Genomic DNA, 15,239 nt, shown 5'->3' with positions numbered 1-15,239 from the left:
GCGTACTCTTCTGGGAAGCTCACAGTGGCAGCTGTAAAAATAACCTTTAGAAACTTGACCCTTGGTGTTAGCCCTATCAGCCACTGCCGAGGCGCTACTCCCACCCCCCACCCCACCCCCGTGCGCACGCCTATGACCCTCACCAGTCATTTAGCCTCTCTCAGCCTCAGTTTCCTCATCCATGGAATGGGATTGCTGAGCCAAGTGAGTGTTGTGTTGCTACCACTTCCACTGTTAGGTACTTAGTAAAGTGTATGTTGCGCTGCTGGACATAGGACTGGGTCTCATGGCAGCGGTAAGGGACTGCACAGGCGGGGAAAAAAGGAGAGCATCCACAGTTGTGCTGAGCAAGCCCTCCCGGCCAGCTGTCTATGTTCTCACATCGCAGTTAAAGCGTTTGTGGTCGGTTCAGAGAAAATGGCCACAGGAGCTCAAGGCCCCATGGACAGGGGGCTGGTGACCTGCAAGGGGCAAGGTGGAGAGCCCATGTGGCTGGGCTGGGCGTGGCCACAGCCCTGGCAGCCTAGCAGACATCCCCACGCATGTGATTACTTCATTGTGGAGCCTTTCATTGACTTGGCTGCACCATGCTGATGAACTGAGACTAGGGACAAGAGCTCATAATTGAGGGAAATAAATTCCCATCACAGGCCTGTCTGCAGCCAGGAGTGAGGGCACTCTGTGTGAGTTTGCACATGTTGGGGGGGGGATGCAGGTGTTTTTCTGGGTACAGATACAGATCCTCTTTTCCCCTCCCCTCTCCAGCCTGCACAGACACTGGATACAGTGCCAGAGGAAGGGTAATAGTCCTGCCTGTGTCTCACGCTTCCTGCTTTGTTTCCCTACGGAAGCCTTATGTGTTTGCACGCTGCCCTCTTTCCACGCACTTTCAAGGCAGGCGCCTACCGTGGCCTCCCTCGCGGTTCCCCGCGCGCGCGTGCTCTCTGTCACTCTTTCCAGCTCTCTGTGTGCCCACCTATGCTGCGAAGTCGCGGAAGGGAAGCACCATTGCTGCTTAATGGACGCTGTGTTTTGAAATGAGGCGAGGAATGAGCAGGGCAGTTGTCCAGGTCGCTCATCCACGTGCAGCTGATCCCACAAGGAGCTCAACTTGGAAACACTGACCACAGGAACACTTAACACCATCGTAAGAAAAGGAGCTTAGGAACAGGACCAGAGAGAGGGCTCAGAGGGTCTCCCGTTCTGGTCCCCAGCACCCATGTATAAAAAGACTGTGTGAAAGCAAGGCGCTGGGTCATGTGCCTTTGTTCCTGGTGCTGGGCAGGCAGAGGCAGTAAGATCTAGCCTGTGGTAAGCTCTAGCTTCAAGAGAGACTGTGCTTTGAAAGATACGGGGGTGGAAAAGCAAATGAGAAAGATACCAGACAATGACTTTGGTTTCCACATGGACACATGCAGGTACCCTCCACTCCCCGCCACCCTGTCCCACAGAGTCAGACACACAAAAGAATTTAGGAGCCAAAACCATTCTCATAAAACGACACCAAAAATCCCACAAGCAGCCACCCACTTGAACCACACAACCGTCTCACTACCATGCATCTTCTAAAGCCAGCAGCCTAGGTCACCGTCAGGTACCTGAGGTTGGCCATTGACAATCAGTTGCTTAGTTTACTGCAAAGAGATTTCTCTCCAGTGCTGTCTGGGCCATAAGAGGCATCTCCTAGAATGCATAGCCCATGTGCTGCCCATATAATGACTGGGCCAGGGAGGAGAAAGGTTGCCTCCGTCACAAAGAAGCATGGGTGGCGAGCAAACAGAGAAGAGAAAGGAGAGCCCTCACTTGACACTCGCTGACCCCAGCTGGTGGAGCTGAATGCTGGAGAGGCAGGTCTGAAATTGCAGTCACTTTAGATTATTTGGAGTGAGGAGAAGCAGGGAAAAAAGGGTCTGCTGACTGCAGGAAGCTGAATTCTTCCCCTGCTGAAAGCTTATTAGTGCAAGGGGAAAAGCAATTACGTGGCTTTTTCTAGCTCTCTGTGGCCGGGACTCGGGCCTGTGACAGCAGCCCTGTCACCAACGCCTTGGACTTATCCCGGATCTAGAATGTTCCTGGGCTCCACCCTTCCAGAAAAGAGCAAGAAGGAGACAAGAAAAAGAGAAGCAAGCAGGGAGAGAAAGTGCAAGCCTTGCCCTGTGTCCTGGCTTGAAGCCTGGTGGTTATATCTGGGTTGCCATTTTGCCACTGGGCAGGGAGTGAACAGTGTACCATTTGCACGGAAACACAGATATCTGAGATGTTCGGGGCCAGTTCTGTTTTTGAGTGCCGGCTTTAGGTTCTGTTTTTGGTAAGCTTGGTGCTTATGCTTGCTTGTATTTTATGTCAAAATATTGAGTTGGATGTTGTGTAGAGCAGCAGCAGCACCGACTTGAGACTCCTGTCTCCATGCCGCGGCCTTTGAGGAGGGAACAAGGTTGCCAGCCCCCTTCCTTGGTCACGTGATATTTGCTTGGTCACTTTCCCTCTGCTCCCATCTATGTCCCTCACCCTCCTGTGGACTCCCTCACTGGCCAATCCATCTCTTAGCCTATAAAACCAAGGCTCTCATGGTCACTTCCTCCAAACAAATTCCATTGAACAAATGCAGAGCCCTCGGGTGACCAGGTTTTCACAAACAGCCCTTTCTTCTCCTTAGAGGCTTAAGCTTGAACAACAGGTGTTGCCTCCTTGTTTGGACTACCTTGCTTATTTATCCTTTTTGAATTTTCTAAATGTGAAAGAAACCTCTGGTTCGACCCTACCTTAAATATGGCTACCTAAATTTTGCATAGATAGCGCTGTAGTTGGGCAACTTTTTTTTTCTATCTTCTCGGCCGTCTGCATCCTTCCCATAGCCCTTTTCCAAGCCCAGTGTCTCGTCTTCTCTCAAGAAATTTTCTGTTTCTGACTTTTCATCAAAGTTCTCTAGTGAACTTAGCACCTGAGCCACCTCATAGATGAGCACCTTTTAGAGAGAAATCATGTTTTCTCTATCATAGCACATACACAATTGGGAAACAAAGACCTGTTTGTGTTTTACATGTGTGAGTGTTTGCATGTATATATGTATACCGTGTGGACAGAATGTGCATGGAGGCCAGGAGAATGCATTGGACCCCCGGAACTCGAGTTAAACAGGTAATTGGTGAGCCGCCGTGTGTGGTGCTGGGGACTAAACCCCAGTCCTCTGTAAGAGCAACAAGCAGTCTCAACCGCCAAGCCATCTCTCTAGCCACATATTCTTAATTTTAACATACTCTGCTCTGGCTTTCCTCTCACTAAATTATGCAAATTCCCCCCTCTTTCTCCTGAGAGGTGGTGCTTGGCGGGGGGGGGGGCAGTCACTTTATTGTCCTCTTCACTGGGCACTGTCATCACTGACATTGCATTGAACTTTTGGCTGGTTTTATTTGCCCCATTTCCTTCAAGCCCATGCCAGACAGTGAAACAAAACCTTTTACTGGTCTGCAGTCTATTTCCCTAACTCTCTTTGTGCAAAGGATCCATTGTGCATTTGGAAAAAGCGGAGAGGATCCCATGTGAAGGATTTCCCTGTTGGTAAAGTTCTAGAACATTGACCCGTTTAATTGCTTCCAGAGAAGGAGCTTTGTACCCCAAACAAAATGGCATTTTGTGCTGCGAACCTCCATAGATCTTATACCTGTGTCAAGTCTTCCAGTGTCCCCACCATCGTAGCCTCGGTTTTGGCTGACATTTATTGTAGTGTTTGCTGTGGCTGATGGTCACGTGTGTAACTGTGGCTTGAGATGTAGTACAATGCAGACTGGGCACAGAGAATGGAATCTGTCGCTTTTCAAGGAAGCCCAGCCTGCTGTTAGATCTCATCAACTCTTTCCAAGGGGAAAACCTAAATAGATGAACTGGGATCTTAAGGCTCAGTTTAAAACATAGTTCCACAGAGAGACTAGAGGAGGAGCCACTGTGGGTTAGCATTTTGCTAAACCCTAGAAAATTACAGTGCTGTTGTGTAGGATCCAAACTAGCAAAATAAAACAAAGACAGGTAGAACTGTTGGCATGGCTTTCAGAGTTCCTCCACAGAAGGAGCCAAGAATTTTCTTTATCCCATTGTCACAGAAGAGCTCCCAAAGGTGGCAGGTATTAGCCATCCCATCCGCTTGTCCCCGCCACCAGTGCAGGGAAGCTCTTGAGCCGGAAAACATTTGTCTTTCCCCCTGCACCTCGGTTTCCCGCTTCACTTCAGTTTTCTTAAGAATTGTCAACCAAAACCTGTTGCTCCCACTGCCTTACCTGTTTCAGACTAGAGACTTGATGGTTTGGGAGAATGATCTAGGTTTTGACTTGATACATGGCAGCGTGTCTTCAAATGTCAGGTCTGACCGTAAGATCTCCTTCCAGAGCTGGCCTCTTTTGTGTGCAATCAGGCAGTGTGCTATTTTAAGGTCCCCCAGGTTCTTGGAGGTAGAGGAGCCTGCTGTAGGTTACCTCCAGGGTCTCTCTGTATGTGTATCTGGCATTGCCTTGTGACATGTGTTGCCTTGTGAATGCACTGACCTCTTCTGCACACGCTTGGGTCTCCCCAAGGACAGGCAGTGAGTTTAGCCGGTGTTTCTCTGGGCGAAATCCCACTTAAGTTGGCCCGATTTCTGTTCTGTGGGATTTGGTTTGGCAAGTGTAAGCCTTTGTTTGTGCTTTGTTTCTATGAATCAGCTGGTTTTACCAGCTGTGCCTGTAAGTGGCTTGTGACCCAGCAGACGCCGCTCATTGACAGTCCCTCGCTGCTCTGCCTTCCTCCGGTGGAAGTAAAGGAACTTTTCTGTCTGAGTTCTGTACTGTTGGGGGCGGGGCGGGGAGAAGCTGTCTTCTGAGTGGTTATACCCCTCAGGCACGAGGGACCTAAGAGTAAGGTGACAACCAAGCTGGGAATCGAACCCAGGTCTGTCATCTGTGTGCCCCGTGCCTCAGACCTCTGCAGTCAGGGTTCTGTTTTTCTCTGTCTTGTACTATTTGTCTCAGTGGTCAGAAACAAAGTGTTTACTTGTTACTTTCTCCCTTGATTTGCTTTTTAAAAAGTATCTTTTTTAAAAAACTCCACAATTGACTTGGCCAGCTGTCAGATCATGCCTTCTCTGGTGTTGTAAACACCCCCGGTCTGCACAGCAGCTTCCTCACCCTCCCTTCCCGTGCCGTGGTTCCTGCATGGGCTGCATCCATCATTGCTGCTGTTCCCGTCATGAGAGCCGTCCCTCAAGGTTTTTGCGAATGCCCATTAGGTTCTAATCACCTGCCTCTAATATCATTTCTGGTACATCCTGTTCATTTCCCACACACCTTCATTTGGGCATAGATGCCTGAGTGTGCTTACAGCACTCCCCCCCTACACCGCCACCCCCTCCCCCACCCCCACATCCCCCACCTCGCCTTTCTGCATTAAGTACGAGATGAGATCTCTCTCCAGTAAGTCAGTTTTAACTCTGAAGACCATACCAGTCTTCTAGAATGGAAAATGTTAGGGGTTTATGTGTGCGTGTGCGTGCGTGCGTGTGTGTGTGTGTGTGTGTGTGTGTGTGTGTGTATGAGCCTACAAACGTGATTTAATTTACTCTATCAGTCATGTGTGTTTGTCTATCTTGTCTTCTCCCCTTCAACTATGGAGGCTTGGCAGTGTTTATTTGAAGCGGGGTGTTATGGAAAGACAGATGCTGTGGGGGCTGCTGGGGCCTCACACCTGGAATGTTAAAAAGCTTTCAGGCAGAGCTTTTCGGTTGAAAAATGCCCCTTTCTGCAGAGGGGGCAGGCAGGAAGTAACTGGTACCCATCCGGGAGGCTCCCCATCTACATCCCTCCTGTGGTCATGCGTGCCTAATTCTGACCCCCCCCCCATACTTTAGATGATGTGTGCAAGTCTGTGAAATGATTTGGTCTAATGAATGTGTGCGTGAAGTCCCTTTTTCCCTCCATCCATATAGACCTTCATCTCTCCCTCAGCTCCAGGGAGCCTTACTTCTCTAATGCTATGTCCTGAAGACTTGGAACCCCCTGCATAATGTCCTCTCTTCCCAAGTAGCATGATGAGCTGGAATCAGTATTTTCTTTCAGCAACTTTGTTTTTAACTTCCTGGAAAGGGGCGCCTCTCTTGGTATCAAGGACCTTCTGTTTTGCATGCCTCTACTTTCCAGAAGATTCCAGTTTGGTGTGAGGTTAAACTGTACAAAATGCCATTTAAAAGAAAGAGCAAGAGAAAAATAGCACTTCAAAATGCTTTTGTTTAGATCATGTTTTAAAGGAAGTACGGTTGAAGGTAGGTGGGGTTTCTTTTTGTTGTTATTTTGGTTTGGCTTCTTTTTTTTTTTTTTTTGTCCAAAGAAAGGAGAAAAGGGAGGGGGGAACCCCTGCAAATCCACTGAGCTCCCAGAGAGCTCGCCTCCTTTGTCGAAGCACTGACATCGAAGTGTAATTTTTCATGGTTATTTGGACTGGAAAATGGGGGGAAAGGGAGAGATGGGTCTGCGATTATTTCCCATAAGTGACAACACAATCACATCACGCTCTGCTACAAACAGGCTCGGGGAATTTGCCTTTTTTACAATGTATGTGTGAAAGTAACAGCCACGGCCAGAGCTCTGTAGAGAGCCCAGGGAACTAGTCTCTGCTGAACTCAGTTTCCTCCGGAGTTCTGGGCTGGGGCTGGGCTTCTTATTTCCCCGTGCATTCTGAGATCATTTCAGAGCTGGGTTTGTGTTTTACAAACTGGAACTCACACCTCTCAGTTATTCTATTTTATTTTTTTGAAACCTTCCCGTGAATAGCCACCAGGCGAGTCCGCAGCACATTCCTTCCCTTGTGCTCTGTGGCTGCACAGTGGCTTTTATCCTTTCTGGGATTCTGCAGGGGGCAGCCCAGGTGCTTTCACTGAGCACACAGATAAATGGGACCCGGTGCAGTGCAGGCGCTCCGCATTTCCTCCCTTTTTCTCCTCTCTTGACCCCCACCCACCCCCTTAATTCTAGTGTGGTTATGACAAACTGTTCAAATGACCAAGTGGCCTTGCCTGGGAGAGGAAAAATGGCAGGGCTCGTCCTGGCCACACAATGGCAGCATTCTTAACTCTGTTCAGTATTGCTCGCGCAGGAGGGACAGCTCAGAGAAGGGAATTTTCCCCGCAAGGCACGGGCTCTGCACCCACGAGGAGTCTGTCCCATGGTTGCTCCAGTCTGGAGTGAAGTCAGTGCCAAGATGAAGAGAGGAAGCCTTCCCAGGCTGCTTCTTGCTGCACAGTCCCCATTTTTCTTGCTTATGTAAACAGCGGCAGGATCTCCAGATATACAAAAGCATAAACGGTCTCTATCCCCCAATTAGTCATTTTTAATAACACCCAGAGTTGCCTTCCGAGTGTTGATTCTTTCAGCCCAATGCCAAAAGGCAGGTCGGTGGGGTGGGGGCGGCACAGGCGTGAAGAGTCTGGATTCCCTCATTGCCCATCTTCCATGGGGCTTTTCCGAGAGGCCTCTGGGAGGGCGGTAGCCTCATACCTAGACCTTTCAAGTGGCATCCAGAAACTCCAGGTGTGGCCTGTCTTGGCTGAATGAACGCCACACAAAGCAGAGAATTCCGAAGTCAAACAATCACTCCAAAGACCTCCATGAGGGAGAAGAAGCCCCTCACTGGAGAGTGGGCACACGTCTGATCCCATCCCCTCACTGGAGAGTGGGCACACGTCTGATCCCATCCGTGTTCTCCCAGGCCCTTTCCTGTCCTCCTGGCTTCTGGTGGGCTGGAATGCGTTTTTGTGGGCTGGAATGCGTTCTGGTGGGCTGGAAGGTGGTTTTGTACAAACAACATGTCATGAGTTTGACTAGTTTCTTTTTTCTTTACTTTCTTCAGCCACCAAGGTGAGAAAATGGCATGCAGGGAGGGATACTAGGCTGGGTCCCGACAGTTCTCCCGGCTGGTAGAGGGCAGTCCTGGGCAAACCTGGTCAAGACAGTGGGGCCCCTGGAGAGGGAGCCCCCTTCAGCCTTTTTGGCTCTGCCTTTAAGCTTTCCTGCCTAGACTACATTTGTTTTCCCTCTAGATGCCCTCCCTCCCCTCCCATGTTGGTATTTTCCTTGATGAATCCCTAAGAAGTACAAAATGGAGCAGATAAAGTTGTTCAGCAGGTGTGTGTGTGTGTGTGTGTGTGTGTGTGTGTGTGTGTGTTCTCCGCGTGTGGGTGAGGGCATGTACCCTTCCTTCACTGAGAAGCTGAGGACAGATGTAAAGATGGTGGTTTGTATTTGTGGTGGGCAGGCCACCTTGTTTTCAGGGAACATTCCTGGAGCTGAGGCATTGTTACCCAGAATACTTAATCGCTCCAGGTTGCCCCTCAGGCAGCTTCCAGACAGATTGTCTGCAATGGAAGGAAGTCTGTGAGTAACCAGTTAAGAGGCCGGCCAGGCTGTGTTTGGGAACGTTGCTAGGTAGCTTCCATCAGGATCAGAGTGTGACTGTGCGGTACAGACATAGCCCAGGGGACTCAGAGAGTCACCTACTGGTATTGTCTTTGGTCACCTTTCAGAGGGAGAGTGACACAGTTTTCTGCTCCACCCTGACGTAGCTTGCTGCGTCATCACCATTAGATTGGAGGGAGAAGACGAGGACTAGAGTTAGCAAGCTGAGGACGGAACAGCTGTTTGTCCATCGTGCATCACTGCCTGTTACAAGTTTCCACTGTATCAGAATTTTAACCCAGGGGATCTGTTTGAACAAGTGGTCTAGGCCTTAGCGGCCATCTTTTGCGCTGTGGGATTTGACATCTTTTGCAAAATAAAGCATGTGTACCTTGCATAATATCTGTACCCAGTAGAGGTTGCCCATTGATAATAAAATGCCAGGAGGGTTGAACACGCCAGGCTGTCCCCTCACCTTCCCGTTGTGCCAACCAAGACTGAAAGAGCAGAAGCCATTGGCTGGGCCAGATAGCACGTGAGTCCAGGGCCTCCACCCAAGTTAGAGGGACAAGAGGACAAAGCATAGCTCAGGTCCCTCCTGCTTGCTACCCACCACAGAGACACCAGCCAACTGTCCCTGGAACCTCTGGTCCGAGTGTGCGGTGCTTCGCACCTGCCTAGGTGGCCGTCCCCTAGGTTAATTGGGCTGCATGCTGGAGAAAGACGAAGCTTTAACCCTGTCTTCAAAGTAAGCAGATTGGTTATTTTGTTTTTCAAAGGAGAGGTCCCGTATACAATTAAAACTTGTTTCTGGTAAACCTCATTCCAGGAAGGATGGGCTTTTAACAAAAGGCTTTTGACAGCTGCAGGCTATTTCATTTTTTTAATGCCGAATGAAAAATCAATACATTTTTCTGGGTTATACATATTCAGAACAGGCCTGATATTTCCATTATAATGGAAAGCGGGCGTCTGCACACCTCGCCTGTCAGAGCCGCACCATCGCATTTTCCAAGCCACTGCTAAATATTTCAAACCTGATTTGATTGTGGTTCATGACAGCTAATGTTTCTCAGCTCTTGAGCCTGCCGACAGGCAAACGCACTTTACCCCCCACCCCCCAAATATCCCCTCCCAATAATGGGGAATGAACAGTTTCATTCTTCGGGGATCACAGATTGGTGTGTTATTTAAGTAACACGTTTGTGCGAGAGCCTTGGGTACAGACACCCTGGTTCTTAGGAGAATTTCCAAATTTCTATCATATCGAGGCACTGTGGGGGCTTTGTCAGGTTTGAATTAATCTACATTATCCTGTTAAGAGGTAGGAACGGAGGGATTTGTCTTAATCATTGATTGACTCCCCTTTCCTTCAAGCCTGTGAGCGATGTGTAAAATACCCCCAATGGACACATCACTCGAGCCATTTTTTGGGGGAGGAACAGTACCCTTTTTTAAAAGCTGGAATGCCTTTGTGGGTACCCTATCTGGGGAGCATGTGCCCTGGTGGGAAGCTGACCTTGCGATGACACTGTTTTCTGGGTTCGGCCTCTGCCTTGCATTCCTTGCACATACCAACTTGCAGGTTGCTCGTCAGAGTCTTACAAATCCCCATGGGGTGCGCAGCTGACACACGTGGCCTCCCTCTGGAGAAGAGGGCAGAGAATCCTGTGGTCACCTTGAACAGGAGGCTGTCTGTCAGGGGCTGGAGGGAGTCATTCGCATTTGTGGGAAGTTTTCCTAGGTTTGTGGTCCCGTCCTCTCAAAACCCTAAACTGCTTCTTTTGGGGTCTGTCTGTTTGCTGGGATTTTTGCACCCAGAAGGGCTCTGTGGCTCAGCAGGATTTGAGAGTGATAGGAGCAGGCTGCGATGGCTTTGCCCTAAGAAGCCTGGCTTGGGGGTTGCAAAAAAGAAGTAAGAAATAGGTTTCTCACCAGGCAGTAGCGGCACACCCTTAATTCCAGTACTCGGGAGGCAGAGGCAGGAGGATCTCCATGAGTTTGAGGCTAGCCTGGTCTACAGAGTTCCAGAACAGCCAGGGCTACACAGAGAAACCTTGTCTCCGAACTCTCTCTCTCTCTCTCTCTCTCTCTCTCTCTCTCTCTCTCTCTCTCTCTCTCTCTCTCTCTCTCTCTGTTTTATGGGGCAGTGAAAGGCAGAAGGTACCACTGGAAGATCATGTTAGTTTGCAAGATCTCCTTCAGTTTCTGAGCCACGCAGACCTCTTTCTGGTAGTGTTTTCCTCACAGGCCTGGAGCCCTTGCTTCTACCTTATCCGCAATCCCAGCACTTGGAAGTGGAGGCAGAAGACCTCTGTACGATCAAGGTTAACCTCCACTACACAGCAAGTCTGAGGCCAGCCTGAGATTCCGGTTTAAAAAAAAAAAGTCGCCCTTTCTCATTTTCATGCTGAAAATTACACAAGAGGGGGTACCCTAACTTGAGGGCCAGGGTGGGGCGTGACCATGGAGCTGGGCTCCTGCAGGGTTGTAGAGACCCCTCCTTTGGCATTCTTCTAAACCAGAATCATTTGGGGTGCACTGGGCTTACTGCCTCCTTCTGAGAACTGGGACTGTGGTGGGGGTGAGCTCCTTGCCCAGGTCCTGCCTCACCCCTGGGACAGCATTCCTGCTGTGCTCTCAGTTAGGACATGAAGTACCATTTCCTTAGTGCTCCAAGGGAAAGCCAGGTGTGTTGTGTCTGCTTGAGCCTTGAGAGTGGCGTGGTGGCTGTTAGTGCTGGTAAGAGGATGGCACCCTATTCCTCGGAGGAGGAAAGGACAGAATTTTCCAGATAAAAGCCAACGCCAGCCCACATCTCCAGTTGTCCCCACCATCTGTCAGTAGTTGATACCATGGAAAGAAAAACAGAAACCCCGGCTTCTGTGGTGACCCCGGCCGGTTGCCCCTGCACAGGACCAGAGTGATCTGTGGGGAAAACCGCCCCCTCCATTCTGCACTCTATACAGCCCGGGAAGGAATGGGAGCTAGTGGGCAGGCCCTGGTTCAGATCCAGAGGCTGCTACACCCCTAGCCACCACACGCCCAGGGGCCAGGAGACCCACCAACCTTCCCTGTGGGGGCCCAAGCCTGGCCTGTGGTGAGAGAGCTTGCGTGACACTTCTGGGACCAGTAAAGACACACCCTGTCTGAAAAGCATCATAAGCCTGAGCTGTCCAGACAGATTTGCAGTGTGTATCCCTGCTTTTTAATCATTTCTCTACCTTTATTGGTATTCAGCTCTCACAGTTTTCCGGTTAGTGTCAGCCTGGGCTTTCATCCATTTTAAAGGGCCCTTACCCCCTCTCACTGTTGATGATGATGGTATAAAGACAGATGGTGTAACTGCTTATGAATGTTCTATTTTATTTCTCCAGGACTAGACCATTCGTGTACAGATGTATATTATTTCCACATGCTCAGGTTAGACAGCCCAGACTTGTCTGCCTCCTAGCCAGCTGCCCTCCTGGGCCTTGCCATGCAGAGGGCGACACCTGTAGGTCACATATGGAACTGCAGAGACTCTTGGAGTCGGCTGAATGGGACCTGGTTTTTGTTGTTTTGTAAACTGGGGTGAGGACACTGATCCCCTGTAAGAGGATCTGGCTTGTTCGTAGGTTCCCTATTCATTCTTCCTAGAGTACACACATAGCATTCTCTTCGTGTATAAATCACAGATGATAAAACAAAGCCTAGAAACTCAAGAATGCATTTGCATCTTGAAGAGAAATCAAAATTAATAGTAAGAATATCCTCCTGGAGTAAAGTAACCTCTTTTGGTTTCCTCCCCACCACCACCTTCTTGAAACACAGCTGCCGTTGTTTTCTGTTGGCATGGAGCAAGGAAGGAGGGAGGCAAGGCCCAGGTAGGCTCAGGGCGAGGGAGCTAGTAATAGTCACACAGCAACTTCCTGCATGTTCCTCGCACATTCTTGCACCCACGATCTGCTCACACGCCACAGTCTCTGTCTCCTGAGTGGAATCGTTTGGAAAGCCTCCAAGTCCTGGCGGCAGTCCCAGATGACAGTTCTGAACCTTGCTCTGGTAGCTGCAGGCGCTGGCCTTGGCTTTGGTGGCCCAGCAGGTGTGCGCCTCCTCTGCTGAGGGACACCGTGGTGCGTCTACTGTAAGAGCTGGACTGTGTCCATCCGAGGTGACGTGGGTGTGTGTACCAGGGAGACGTGCCCATTGAGCCAACTCTGCAATCCCATGTAGTTACTTTCTGAGCCCTGCAAATGATTTGTGCCATGGAACATATTTAAGATACCTAACTGGTGTGCATATGCCCGTTTTAATATTGGTGAACTTATTCCTGGTATCACCATTAAAGATGAATTTTATCAAAAGCCTAAAATGTGCAGACACGAGATGGCACACGTATCTCGTGGTAACCACTTACTTATTTCACCCTTCTCGTGTTTAGCTCCCCACCCCCACACTCTACAAGACCGTATGGTGTTGCTATTGAGCTGTATATCTAATGAGTGCCAAGCCTTGGGTGCCTGATTTTTGTCTGTCCAAGCTAAGGGTAAGGTCAGGAGACTCTGTTAAATCTGCTGTGAAGCAAGCCAACAAAGACCCACAGGACACGGAGAGAGAGAGAGACCCAGTGTAGGGTGGAATAAGCAGTCCCCGTGGAGTTGCTTCTGGGGCTCTCTGCTGTTTTGTAAGGAAGAACAACCATTCTGCATCCTTGGGGTTCATTTTTCTAGCCATCAGTAGATACTCTATCATCTTTCTAGAATAATCCTTCCGGCCTTAAGTGTTTTGGAAGCCCCTAAAGATCAATTTACTGTGACTGTTTTACTCTTTCTGTGGGATAGAATTTAAAGGTTAGTTTTGGGGAGATCGGGGGTGTAACATGGGAATTATTTAAAAGTAGGTTTGAGGCCCAGACCACAGTGTGAAAGAAAATAATTGAAAAAGTGGTGAAGAATCTGATGGTGCTTTTGGCCAGAACCACAGTCCTGGGTTCTAGATTGTATTCTGGTCTTGGCTCTGGCTGAGTCTGGTCCAGGCTTCTTGTGATGTGGTAGGAGTGTGTATTCTCACACTTCCAAACCCAGAGAGGTGCGCACCAGCTTCCACATCACTTCAAGAGATTTTTACCTTGATTGTTTGCTTTAGTCTTTAAAAATTGAGGTGTGTATGTGTGTGTGTGTGTGTGTGTTCCTGTTCCTCTGTATATGTGTTCCTCTGTTTGTATGTGTGTTCCTTTGTGTGTGTATGTTCCTGTGTGTGTATGTGGTGTGTGTGGTGTGTGTGTGTGTGTGTGTGTGTGTGTGTGTGTGTGTACCTGTGTAGGCACCTGTGCCAAGGCACATGCTCCATGGAGGTTAGGGAACAGCTCTGTGGAGTTGGTTCTCTCCTCCTGTCTTTATAGAAAATCTGGGGCTCAAACTCAGTCCACCAGGTTTGCAGAGTACTGAGCCATCCTGCCAGCCCTTATTCTTCCTCTTAAGTCACTCTTACTAAACTTTGGTTGGTGATTTAGAGGGCCGGGAGAACAGAGAGGACTAACCCCCACCTCAGCACCACAGTCTTTCCTTCTCAGCGTGGGCAGACAGCATTCTGCTTCGTAGTCGGAAACCGCACGGTGGCTCTGCTGTACATTTTTACCCCTTTGCCTCTCCCGTCTGACTTCTAGAATTCCTTATGCCAATAAAATATATCACTGGATGTCCTGTGACTCTTCAGAACATAAGTGACTCCAAGAACTCCTGTCATCATCTGGCACGTGTGTAGACACTGCCAGGTCAGTGAGGACTCAGCCACTGGGTATGCACTAGTCTCCAGCCTGAGTTAAGTGGCTGCTTCACTTGGAGAGTGCTCAGGCCAGGCATTTAGAGCCTATCTGGAAGTACCTAAGGGTCACACACTGGAGGTACCTAAGGGTCACACATTTGGCACCATTCAGAGCCACCGTGTCCCTACACATGCTCAGCCTCACTGGACCATAGGGACACAGGAAGGACAGAGTCACTGACATCTGTGCTGTGGGGTTGGTAACTCTTGGGCCCTGGGAGGCTAGGAGTCCTTCTTCACCTTCCCACTTTCATCCTTGACATGTCTGCCTTTCTCGCCTTTCAGAAGAAGCTGTTGACGATGCGGAAGGACCCAGTGACACACCTGCTGACCCAGAGGAGCTGGCCAAAGACCAGGGGGAGCGGCGGCGAGGAAGGGCAGGGGCACAGCAAGCGGGCAGGTAGTGTACATGGCCCGTCCCAGGCCTTCTCCCTGGGAGAAATAAAGCCGGCCGTCAGGGAGCAGACCCACCCTCGTCTCCTCTCCTGGAAGTATGCTGGCTCCATGCACGATAGGGAGGGAGTTTTGTTAGTGCCCTCCCCCCCCCACACACACACACTTTCTTTTTGAGACAGCATGCCACTTACTATAAAGACCAGGCTAGCCTTGAACTCGCAGAGATCCCCCTACCTCTGCCGTGGTTAAAGTCAAGTATCATTCCGTTTTTCTTTTTCTTTTCCATACTCTTTTTACTGAGCACTGGGCGTCTGGTGTTTTGAGGTCTTCATTCTTGAGCAGCTGCTCAGCGCTGTTGCCTTGTCCTCCTTCTGGTGAAGGCCCATCAGAGACATTTGTCACATGGACTTTGGTTGAGATCACCCAACTCTCAACCTCAAGGTTACAAGAGGCAGTGACGGGTGGACATTGTTGTGCATCTGGGGACCTGAACAGGACCCCCATACTCTTCCCAGCATGCTCCTCCCTCAGGGCCAGCGTCCGCAGGGGGACAGCAGTGTAATCCGACGGGACATTTCAGCAAAAGCAGAACAAATTGAAGAAGCCAGGGCAGGAAGTGCTATTTCT

General features: G+C 49.7%; 1 protein-coding gene across 1 annotated transcript in view; it reads left to right on the top strand.

Annotated features, from left to right (window-relative positions):
• Positions 1-15,239, top strand: part of Zfhx3 (zinc finger homeobox 3) — a 240,187-nt gene that overhangs the window by 179,723 nt on the left and 45,225 nt on the right. The window contains 2 exon segments of the mRNA XM_040737179.1: positions 14,502-14,572; positions 14,574-14,616. Coding sequence (XP_040593113.1) covers positions 14,502-14,572; positions 14,574-14,616 — 114 coding nt within the window.

This window comes from Mesocricetus auratus, unplaced genomic scaffold, assembly GCF_017639785.1.
Source record: "Mesocricetus auratus isolate SY011 unplaced genomic scaffold, BCM_Maur_2.0 Super-Scaffold_6723, whole genome shotgun sequence".
Classification (NCBI taxonomy): Eukaryota; Metazoa; Chordata; class Mammalia; order Rodentia; family Cricetidae; genus Mesocricetus; species Mesocricetus auratus.
This window is presented reverse-complemented; position numbering and strand designations above follow the sequence as displayed.